The sequence below is a fragment of the Telmatherina bonti genome (genome assembly GCF_933228915.1).
Source record: "Telmatherina bonti genome assembly, chromosome: 11".
Lineage (NCBI taxonomy): Eukaryota > Metazoa > Chordata > Actinopteri > Atheriniformes > Telmatherinidae > Telmatherina > Telmatherina bonti.
In genome coordinates, this window is record NC_136629.1 from 25,200,735 (window position 1) to 25,213,234 (window position 12,500).

Sequence of the window (12,500 nt, forward strand, 5' to 3'; positions counted from 1 at the left end):
GCATCAAGTTGTGTAGCCTAATTAGTAGGAGTATATCTATTTAATAGAACATGTCTGATCAGTTTTATAGTGGATCCATATAGTGTATCGTCAGTATAGTGGATCATCAGCTGGGGTCATCCAGACAGATTCATCCATCATCCACTCTATTTTTAACAAGAACTTTTCATTAAAGCAATGGGTCAGTAACTATTTGGGCCTCTTTATTCATATATTTAATGCAACTTAATAACCCACAAGTTTGGTTTAATATAAGCTTACAGATTTAAAAAACATAAAAAGTTATTATTAGCAGTATTTTTTTTTTCTTCAAATATCCTGATGATGATAGTCTTACCTGCAGTGTCTGGAAAGTGTGTGAAAAAGGCTCCATCCTGACTAGGAAAGATGCCACAATGATGGCTGAGGAGTAATGGGTACAGTAGTGGCAACGTGCAGACAATTCTGTTAGAGTAAAAACCATTTTAGGAAACTTTGTGATGAGAACCAAAATAAATATTGGATAGCCCTGCTGGAAAAGAAAGGAATACTGAATTAGCCTAGATACCTTCATCCTCATTGTTCTCCACCTCCTCATATCTCTGGATGAACATCTGTTTCCTTTTCTCTGTCTGAGCTCCCATTGGTTTGGACAAATCACGGAAAGTTGCAGGATTCGACAGATCAATGATCTGTGAAGGGTAGAGCTTAATCACACCTGCTACACTTCATAGATTAATGTTCACAGAAGTTTTTAAGATTCTACCTCAGACTGGTAGTCAGCCAGAACCCAGGGGAAAACTGGATACTGCATCAAGTCATTGTAGGTCCTTCCAGCAATAGTGTTCAGATGCATCAAGTACTCAAAGTTACTCATCTCCCCTTTCTATGACAAAAAAAAATGATAGAGAACATTTATCGCTTTATATTTTATAAATATTATACATATACATATATATATACATACATATACATATACATATATATATACATATACATATATATATACATATATATATACATATACATATATATATACATATACATATACATATACATATACATATACATATACATATATATATACATATACATATATATATACATATACATATATACATATATACATATATACATATATACATATATACATATATACATATATATACATATATATACATATATATACATATATATACATATATATACATATATATACATATATATATACATATATATACATATATATATACATATATATATATATACATACACACATATACACACACATATACACATATACACACACATATACACATATACACACACACACACACACACACACACACACACACACACACACACACACACACACACACACACACACACACACACACACATACATACATACATACATACATACATACATACATACATACATACATACATATATATATATATATATATATATATATATATATATATATAAAATAATTATTATAATTAATAACTATTATATAATATAATAATTGTTCAAAAGCAGAGTGACTGCAATTGTTCAGTACTGATGTTGAAGTTAGAAGCGTTGCATCTGTGAGCCAGAACTCAGACAAAGAGATGTGAGAAAGAAGTGTTTATTGCATTACCTGCCATTTAATAAGGGCTGTCTTTCCAACCACAGGAGTCTTTCTAAAGTACAATAAAAGCAAATATTTTACATTATCAACAAAGCCTGAGCACTGAGCAGTACCTACCAACACTAAGTTCCTTTGCTTGTTGTGTTGCTTAGCAACCAGAATTAAAAATGTAACAGAGCCGAGAGTTAACAGCAGAGTGGAGGTGAGTGACTCAGGAAACTGAAATCTTGTGTACACAGCTGTAGGAGCATTAATTTAGTCCTGAGGTGGTCTATACTATGTAGTATAAATAAAGTGTAGGGATCTGCAGGACTGTAACACATGGTGCCATCTGTAGGTTGCTTAAAAATCATAGAAATACAATCACAAACATACTGCCATAGACTGGGCAGTCTGCATGAGCTAACTGGGAGAACAAAATTTCTCTTATCCGATTATATTAGCTCTGACATGTTAATAGCTGTTAAAGATTACTTGTCAAACAGGAAAAACAAGGTTCAGTCAGATTTCCTGCTTCTCGGCTAAAACAAATAAGTTTATTGTCTAACATAGCACTCTTGTTTTCATTTGCTTAGATATTTTAATGAGTATAAGGGAACTTTGTTTACAACCTTTAGACATGGAAACCAACACTTGTGAATAGCTTAAAAAAAAAAGAAAGAAAGAAAAAACTAGACAAAACAAATCTGCTGAACATTTCATTACTAACAAATTACCTCTCCAAGTATATTTGAATCAGGGAAGTGATCGGTTGCTTCTGAAATCTCCTCCCCCATTGTGGGCAAGTAACATTGGTCATAAAGTCTGGCGCCAAGCACCTCAGTTGCTAGGTAACACTATTAAACAACATGAACTGTGACTTTCCCTGTTTGTTGAAAGACGGCTCGACAGACAGAAACAGTACATTCCTGCTTTTTCTTTTTGAATTTTTTAACAGGTATAATGATATTTCTAAATGTCACAAAGTTTTACATGTAGTCTAAAGATGTTTAGCAGTAATGGAGTGAATGATGGATTTTTGTATAATTATTTTTTCTCTTTTACAGGAGCTCAAAGCTAAGGATGTGTTTCTTAAAATGAAGAAAACCTAGTCAATCTGTTCAACATCCTTCTTTGGGGAAAAAAGAAGCTAAAATATGGTGAGTACAGCTTTGTTAAAAATGTGGATTAAAGTTTAAAGTCAGGTTATAAGCTGAACAAGGGTGTTTATAATGAATGGCTTTAAATCATAAGTGCATACACTTTCTAACATCAATAAAGTCCTGACCAAATTATTTTGTAAAACTACACTAAATCAATCATTGCATTTGGCTCAGTGTGTGTGTTATCTAATTGCAAGCAATAATTTCATGCAATAGTTTCCTATAGGAGGTTATAATGGGAACAAGCACCAATGGATAACCTCTCTCATCCTGAGGATGATGAATGAGGCGAGAGAGGGCCTTGGGGTGTAACATAGACACAAACAGACACACACCTTGCTCTTTTAGACAGGGAGGGGAGAAGAGCGAAGCCCTCATTACACTCCCAACACTCCCCAACTATCATTTATCAAAGTCCTGATTTGACTCTTTGTGCACACACACAGAATATAGTGCATCCATGTCTGTCAACACACTTGCATGTGGATGTCCTACACACACACACACACACACACACACACACACACACACACACACACCTTTCTCGCCTGAAAAGAGGCAAACAACTCAATCAGTTGAATGGTGAGGGAGCATCAACACTCATTTGTTTTTGCTGTATTACCCAGTGTCGCCTCTCTCCTATTGTTCCCCAGCATTAGCCTTAATTAGAGAGTCGTGCACTTAAATACCCCCCCATGGGCAACACAGGGTGAGCGTGCACTAATAGAGACACAACACTGTGGCACACACACACACACACACACACACACACACACACACACACACAGCTCAAGTTCTCATTCCTCAGAGTGCATGCTTTCCCTGCTGCTCCAGGCCATACATAGGCCCTTGTATCTGAATAAATCACATCAGCTTTACACACACATACTTACACATAAACATACACACAACGAATTTATTTCCTGCAGTAGTGTGTGCTAGTGCAGATTAGATCAATTATATTAAATCAGCCTCTTGGGGCAGCTATCACAAAAGGGAGGCTGAGCTCAAATTTTGAACTAAACTGTTCAGTAACTCTTTGTGCATTGCAGTACGATGCCCAAAGGAAAGGGAGCCAAAGGGACAAGAGTGACCCTCAAGACTGCTAAAAAGGCAATACAGATAACCCCGGATGGAAAGCGTAGACTCATCCTGAGCAAAATGGGGATAACTGTTTTCCCCAAGTGTCTCTTCAAAGTGACCAATGTGGATGAGTTGGATCTGAGCCGCAACCTGATCCGGAAACTCCCTGACAACATTGATAGGCTCTCATCAATCACGTGGCTGGATTTGCACAGTAACAAGCTGGAATCTGTACCCGAGTCCATAGGCGACATGGTGGCATTAACTCACCTCAACCTCGCTAATAACTACCTAACCCATGCAGGTTTACCTTCCTCACTGGGTTCCCTCACTAACCTGAAGAGTCTAAATCTAGGACTGAATCAGCTGGATGACCTGCCCTCCACGTTGGAGCGCTTGTCCAGTCTCAAGGAGTTAGGCCTGTTTGATAATCGCCTCATCGAGCCACCAGAGTTTTTGAAAGTTCTATGCAACCACACTAAAGTGAATGTGAAACGAAATCCTTTTACATATTGTCAAGGGGATGGTGAGGCAATGAAGAAGAAAAATTCTGATCTTAAAGAAGACATGTTCCTGGTCTATGAAAGCATCCTGTGTAGGACATGCCCTAAGATCATACAGAGAGAAGGGCTTGCAAGAGAGAGAAGAGGAGGTGATGCTGGTGATGTGTTTCAGAAGAAAAAGAACAGAAATTATGCTGGATTGATGACACCAAACTCAGTGGCAAAAGTCAATCAGGATTTGTGGAGAATAAAGGAAAATGTGGAATACAAGCAAACCATCAAACACCTAAGCATCTGCTAATTACTCAAATTTGACTCAAATTACTCAAAACTCTTACAAAGAACATGTTTTAAAGCAGCCGTACAGATTTGAATATGAATGTGCCTATTAACCTTTGTCTCAGTGTGTATTATGTAGAAATTAAAACAAATTTATTCTCTTGACATTGTTTTTTGGTGACTCATAAAATGAACACTTACTTAGCATTAGCAATGACCTCAGCAACCGCTCTGCCTTTTAATGCTGGTATGACAGTGCTCAACCTGAGGAGAGCCAAGAAATCAAGATTAGTCATGATGCTGAAAAGTAAAAACAAAATCTAATTTTATTACATATTTAGTATATTTAAATGATTCACCTTTTATATGCAGACACATGGTCTTTATTCAGGAATACCAAAAAAGCAGAGTGTCCATTTTTCATGAAGATCTCAATAGCATTGTCCTGTAACAAGAGGAGTAGATTTAGTTTAACTGAGATATGGTGTTATTAGATCCCTTTTTAAACTTGAATCAGCATGGTCATTGACTGATTTTGTGTTCCACACAGAATTAGCCAATGGAGACGCAAGAGGCAATTAAAGGATGACAGTAAGGCAAGGCAAGTTTCTTTATATTGCACGTTTCATGTGTAAGAGAATTTAAAGTGCTTTACATAAAAACATTTTTCTGAATCCTGCTGCAACATCAGTCCTTCAGTCCTCTATATATTCTTTAAGTGATAAAAGGCTGACTTTACATCTATCTAAATGTGACTGCTAAAATTTAGGTCTGAGTCCAGGATTACATGAAGATTTCTGGCTTTGTCATTAATTATAAATATAGCTGTCTGAAGAGGATAACACATTTTGTTGTTTTTCATAATTTGGGAAAACGAGTGGAAACATGTATGTATGGAACAACTATGGCCCCAAAATGGAGCCTTGGGGAACTCCATGGGTTATTCTAATTCACTCAGATCAATAGTTACCTATAGTACCTATACACAAGGTAGTCCTTGTCTTTTAAAAAGGATTCAATCCAATTAAATACCTAAAAGTCCCACCCAGTTTTTCAACAGCTCCAGGAGTACTGGTGAAAATGACAACAAAAAGAAGTTTTTTTGTATGGCAAGTGATTTGAGATGTAATATATAATTTTTAAGGGATGTTCATTCATTCATTTTCCGAACCACTTATTCCAATTCAGGGTCGCGGGGAAGCTGGAGCCTATCCCAGCCGGCTTTGGGCGACAGGCAGGGTACACCCTGGACAGCTCGCCAGTCCATCGCAGGGCCACACAGAGAGACAAACAAACACACTCACGCTCACACTCACTCCTAGGGGCAATTTAGAGTGACCAATTAACCTATCATGCATGTCTTTGGATGGTGGGAGGAAGCCGGAGTACCCGGAGAGAACCCACGCATACACGGGGAGAACATGCAAACTCCACACAGAAAGGCCACTGACCAAACCAGCCAAGGATCGAACCAGTGATCTTCTTGCTGTGAGGCCACAGTGCTAACCACTGTGCCACCGTGCAGGATGTTCATTTAAATTTAAAAAAAAAAAAAAAAAAGTTAGGTCTGCCAAGTGAAGGGCTCAACTGGCAAAATGGCCATTTTGAGATCTTACCTAAATTTTAGAGAAGTTTGGGGGGGGGGATAGAAGTACTATAATAGAATCTGTGGTTGCAGAGATTTACAGAGAAAATCATAAATCAATAGCAATGTCAAGGAATTTGTTTAAAAAAAAATAACAAAGTGTAAATTATATATGTGTGTAGAAGTCCAGACACTGGAAATGATAATACTTAGAATTTGGTTTGATGAAAATTTTTTGGAAAGGAGGAAAAAAAAAACATCTACAAAAAATGGAAGCTAACATCCCCAAATAAATGTTTGATTATCCATTCAAATGACACCTTTATGTTGCATGAATCCATTTTCTATATACACTGTAACTTTTTGGAAATCAACATGAATGTATAATGAGAAAATAAATAATAATAACCCTTTCAGTGTGTATTTTACTTTGAGTGTTTCTATTTTTATTATTATTCCTAATCCAGCTTTAAATGTTCAGAAAACCGTATATGTACTAAATATATGAGACTAATTTATCAGCTAAATTTAAATAAACATGAACTGGATATAAGACCCATGTTAATTTAAGTCAACTGTGTCATCGTTTGGAAATCTGACCTCTAAGAGGAACCGCATGAGGCGAGCCTCTTTGACATCCTCATAGAGCCAGCGTCTGCAGCTGGCTGATGGCTCTTTACTCAGCATGGTGGAAATAAAGGAATCTCTCACACTGGTGGAAAGGGACACAGAAGATAACTGATTGTCTGATTGACACAAGGCAGCAGGAATGCTTGCAGTTCATGCTTTGCAATGATAATTTTGAAGATTTCATGGCTTTACCTGCTGGGGTAGTGTTTCCTGCAACAAACATCTCCAGTTGGACTGAGAGTAAATCCCTCACATAAGAGCAGGCTGTCCTTCCCAAACAGGAGCAAACCTTCTGTGACTTTGAGGCTACTCACCATCACTACACACATCTTTGCTTGTACCTGCAGAAAAAGGCAGAAACATTTAGCCCCATGTGAGAAGCACAACACACATGAGCTCATTTCTCTCTCAGGACATGACATGGCAGATACACTGGCACTTCAGGCTTTACTTGATTGATCATTTTAATCACATATTTTAATCATTATTAAAAAGACACCACTCAGCACTTCATTATCAGAGTTGATTGATGGTGATAAGAAGGCCTGGTCTCTTCTGAGCAGTGTGATAGTGTTTCATCCAGCACCAAAATGAATGGCTTTCAGCACTGGTTGGAGCTAATGCTAACTGCATTGTGATAATGCATAGATCATTTTATTGTCTCCCCTCATTTTGCAACAAATGCATGCACCTGGCTGTCTTTCTATCCAGGCCCCCCTCCAGGCCCACTGGGACAAAGCGCCCAAAGAACCATATGGGGTCCCAACATATCCGGAGGCCCCTCACAATTTATACTAATCAAATCAAATCAAAGTCCCTACCCCCTCTGACACACTTGGTGGGCAAGGAGGAGGTCCTGCTTGGCCATTATTAGGAGAATTAATCACTGCCTCACATACAATAGGAAACCTGATAAGTGATCAGAACCTCTTGTCTTAAAGCACACACAGAGACAGGCTGTGATGAATAAGATCACTTATTGTGGGGGGGTGTTTAAGACGAGTCAAGGTGAGTGGCTCTCAACTACATCAGCTACTAAGCTGTATCATATTTGTTCCCATCAGTGAGTACAAACTACTGCCAACACTGACTACATTAAACTAGTTGGATTTATTGTTATCAGAAATTAAATACATAACAATGAAATTGGTTCCCTATCTCCTTACTGTGGTCCAGACAGATATGTGTTATCAGTCTGTGGATGATTTTGCTGATGATGGGAAGGAGGAGAGAAAAGGAGGACTTTTATTGACTGAGAGCCTAATGTCAGACCATTGATTTCTCCCCACACACATTATTGTCATAATCACACTATTGGCGCTGGCAAGCTAATTATGAGAGGGTGTCCCTTTGTGTGAGTGTTAGTCTATGAGTGTGTGTGCATTTTTCAGAGCTAATGACTGTGTTCATTTGACAGGAAGCTCAGCAGGAGTCATGCATTCAACCACCGCAAGACAGGAGGACACACTTGCACACATCACACACTTACAAAGCAGATGTAAGACAGCTTGCATCACCTCCTACTGCTTTTATTAATACTTCAGTCAGAAACATTAAAAGCCGCGGCTGGTTGCCGGAGCGATGAGAGTCCTTGTCAACATGTGCTCTGGTTTTTAACTCACAATAAGAATGAGGGGAGCTGTGCTGGGCCTCCACATTAAAATATTATACTAATGAGGAAAGATGAAATTCTGATAGCAGCACTGGGCTGCTGGAATCCCTTAGTCTGCATTAGATAATTATGAATGTGGATATCAGCAAGGGGGGAGGAGTTGTAGTTGTATTTAGAGATGCTGTTATCAGCATGGCATACTAACATCCTATGTCACAGTACCTTCTCTCCAGGGTAAAGCTCCTGAAGGATGATACGCATGTCTGGGCAGTCTCGTGTGTGGGAGCAGGGTTCAGGGGTGAAAGGATCAGGTAGGCCCTCAGCAACAGAAGGTGTCTCATTCAGAGCAGGGAAAAATGTCAGGCGATCACAACCTTGTTCTCCATCTGCTTCGTCCTCCTTAACCTCTGCACAAACTTCACACAACAGCTTTGGTTCTGTTACAAAAAAACAAACATTTGTTTTTCAGCTGAGGAAATATGTTGCATGGGATTAAGGGCCTTCTAATGGTGACGCTGCATCATGCGATAAATGACTAAATACTACTAGTTTAAAGGTAATGAGGAAAAAAAAACAATTATTTTCACGTGGTTATAAATTCAACATATAAACTTTACCTGTGTCTCCTTCAGTTCTGCTTTTGCTCTCTTCAGACCTTAAACCTAGACACAACATTCCTAGGACCTGTTGTAAAAACACAAGACCCTGATCAAGGCTAGATAGTAAACTAACACACACTGCATAACAAAGATGAACATATACTATTAATTCTTGGCCTCAAAAATAAAGGAAATGCTTAAATCCCACAAACTAATAAGTGACACAAAGCTGGATATGTTTATCCAACTTGCACAGGCTAAAGTATATTTAGTGGTTAAAATCTAAGAAAGACCCACTTGACAGATATTAATTGAATCTGAAATACTATACCGTTTTTGACCGTCTCAGGGCTTTTCTTCGGATGCGTAATCTGGTACGATTGGGTCCTTCGGCAGAGTCTTGCACCCAGTCTTGGCTCAGCAGCACCCCTGGGCCAGGACCAAATATAGCCCTCTCCCTCAGCAGCTCGGCCTCCACACACAGCCACTGGGAGCTCACACGCTCCCACTCTGTGACTCGCAACTGTTTCATAGACACAAACCAGGACGGAGGAAACAAATAAACTAAAGCTAAACATGAAAAAAATTCTGATTTTACCTCTAAATAAAATTTATTTCAATTTTCAAACCTGCAAGTGGTTTGTCCTCATAATTTCAAAAATGATGTGGCCTCTCTGTCGATGTAACTCCATGTAAGACAGAAAATCCTACAAAAAAAGGAAAGAAAGAGCTAAAATGGTTGCAAATAAAAAGAAGAATAGCACAATCTTTCTTACCCTTGCCCATACGGTACACACACACACACACACGCACACACAAACTTACAAATCATGCTCACAAAAACTGTATATGCATAATGGCATTGTTGTTTCCTCATGCAATTACAATGCATTCATACAATTACATCTGTTCTAAATTGCATTCACTGGGCAAAATAAGCTAGTGGCTACAGTATTACAATAACCCTGTCTGCAAATGTAATCATTTGTTGGCATGATGTAATTAACATAAACATTAATATCACTGAGGCACACTACCGTCAAGGGCAGGGTAAGTTTGTGCGCGCACCTTTATTGTGCGAGAGACAGTGTCTGTTTTATTGATTAAGAGAGAAAACAAATAAGAAAAAAAACAAAAAAAAAAAACAGAGGAGCGTTGACACTGCAGGACGCTCATGTTCAGCAGACACACTAGGATCATATTCTGACAGTTAACTGCTTCATTAAACTCATAATCACAGCAGTGCTCGCTGAGAGACTAGTGAAACAACATGTGTCCATCTTCACAGCTGACCCAGAAAAGCCATTTAATTGACTGAGCAAACACACAGTAACTCTTTATATCAAGTTTTATTTACAGATGCTAATTCTGTGTTCTGCAATATAACCCCATGAATGGAGTAATTGATTTCAAGTACAATAAACAACACAACACTTCTGCATAACAAGAGATGCAAAACTATGAGATAATTTACACAATAAACCCATGCGTAAAAGTTGACGACAAACTTTGAGAAGCCCTCTGGAGAATGAAAACTGTTTCTCTAAATGACTGACTGCCGATCCAAATGAGAAGCTGCACAGAAAAAGAAATGACGGAACAATTTGAAGGGAGATTATAGAAATATTACAGACAGAAGATAGAGTAATAATGAAGTTTGCAAACTAGAGCCATGTTGTGACAGATAAACAGCATGTCGGCGTCATCCTCTCTAATTTCATTCCTTCATTTGGACAAACATAAGTAATATATAGCATTAATTACCCTATTTAGCAGATAGGAACCTCATTGGCTTTTTTAAATGCTGCATTAAATACATAACTCATCTCTTCCCTCTGCAATTAACATCAGAACATCACACTCATTTCCATTTTAATGACTTCCCAACAATACGCCACCTTTGATGATAAGGCAACATAATGTCAACTTCATTCTGAGCTGGCAGTGAATGTGTAATGAACTTAACGTGATCATTAGTGCTGTTAATTATCTTTCTAATATGAGGACACAGATATGATTATGGAAACTGCAGTCGCTGATGAAATAAATCTCTGGAAGAATTGCACTGAAGCTTAACTGAGGACACAGTGTGCCTATCGGTCTCTACATTCTCATTCATAACCTACATTTCTCTCTCTTTTCTTTCAATAAAAACAGATACGCAAGCCCAAGAAACTACACTTTGCACAACTATGGATCCTGTTACTAAAAAGAGACCTCCATAAGCTCATGACTTGCTAAATAAAGGTCATAAGTTGATGATCCGCAAATCAATTAATGACTCAGTTGCTTCCCTATGAGGATGGATAGGAAAAAATTATAGCTGATTATTTTATAAGTATCATTCTGTTTAAATATTTCCTATAACCTGCAATGTTTCAGCAGCAAGACACTAAGAAAGGAAGACAGAAAACATCCCTCCCTCTTCTTCTCTGTATCTTAGATGGAAAAACAATTCATCACTTTGTCTGATAGCCTGTCAAAGACTGATATGATAAAGAATAACATCAAATGAATAATGTTTTCATCAGATTGGTACCACTGTAATTGCCGACATGATTTCTGTGAGCATGAGACATGCACAAACAAGAACACTCATACACTTTTGTGGATGTGAGACGGACACACAAATGCGGTAATTTCATGCCTGTGTGCCTGAGTAATATGTCCCTGCTCCCTACTCCAGATGGCTCAACGTCTTATGCGTTGTGGGGGAACTAATGATGTGGGCCACGTATTTTGGGGGGAAAAACAACAATAAACGTGTCTTTAACCTTCAGCAGCAAACAGTGTGTTGTGGCAAGTGTTCCCATGGAAAGGCAAAACAGATATCAATTACAAAGCCCACTCAGGGGCAATCAGCTGTGATAATCCAAATCTATTTAAAGAAATAATCAAACATCCCCACAGGGCTGGATGGCCCACAGCACAAGCACAGTTGTGACTTTGGGATGAATGTCTAGCTATGCAGACACCTGGTTGAAAGTAGCCATCCCTCATTCCACGAAGGAGACAACAAGTATAAACATAATCCAACTATTTGAGTGCCAAAGAAATAAACAAAGAAAATACTTGAATGTGAATGTACCTCTGCTTTTACTGAATCTTGACCTTTTCCCAAAACAGAGCGAAGAGCACTGCTGATCACATCAAACTTCTTCTGTGAGCTGCTGGCCCCTTTCTTCTTCTGTGACTCTGAAAGGATATACAAAAAGCCAACATCATGGTAGTGAACGTCAGTCATTTTCTGTCTTATTTAAAAAGTTTAAGCCAACCTGTGTGTAGCTGCCAGGCTTTGTGTGCCATCTCCTCCCACAGAGGGCTAATGTCAGTCATGCTGACAGGCTTCACTGCTGTTGAGTAATCTGCTGAGATCTCTATCTTACAAGTCTCTTCAAGCATCTGTTGCCTCTCTGATAAGACCTTTGACCAGCAGGCCTCTGCTAAGGAC

The 12,500-nt window shown here is 38.5% G+C and overlaps 2 protein-coding genes across 2 annotated transcripts in view; one reads left to right on the forward strand and one right to left on the reverse strand.

Annotated features, from left to right (window-relative positions):
• Nucleotides 1-12,500, reverse strand: part of wdfy4 (WDFY family member 4) — a gene marked incomplete at its 5' end in the record, with an annotated part of 43,200 nt that overhangs the window by 9,718 nt on the left and 20,982 nt on the right. The window contains 14 exons of the mRNA XM_079248780.1: nt 338-444; nt 548-671; nt 746-865; nt 1,626-1,668; nt 4,825-4,887; nt 4,983-5,068; nt 6,809-6,920; nt 7,031-7,179; nt 8,673-8,887; nt 9,068-9,134; nt 9,381-9,572; nt 9,679-9,756; nt 12,138-12,244; nt 12,325-12,500. The exon at nt 12,325-12,500 is cut by the window's right edge and continues 16 nt beyond it. Coding sequence (XP_079104906.1) covers nt 338-444; nt 548-671; nt 746-865; nt 1,626-1,668; nt 4,825-4,887; nt 4,983-5,068; nt 6,809-6,920; nt 7,031-7,179; nt 8,673-8,887; nt 9,068-9,134; nt 9,381-9,572; nt 9,679-9,756; nt 12,138-12,244; nt 12,325-12,500 — 1,639 coding nt within the window. The remainder of the gene's footprint in view (nt 1-337; nt 445-547; nt 672-745; nt 866-1,625; nt 1,669-4,824; nt 4,888-4,982; nt 5,069-6,808; nt 6,921-7,030; nt 7,180-8,672; nt 8,888-9,067; nt 9,135-9,380; nt 9,573-9,678; nt 9,757-12,137; nt 12,245-12,324) is intronic.
• On the forward strand, nt 3,815-4,645 carry lrrc18a (leucine rich repeat containing 18a; the record flags this gene model as incomplete). The annotated part of the gene is made up of 1 exon (XM_079249353.1): nt 3,815-4,645. One exon carries the CDS (start codon nt 3,815-3,817, stop codon nt 4,643-4,645), a length of 831 nt encoding a protein of 276 aa, XP_079105479.1.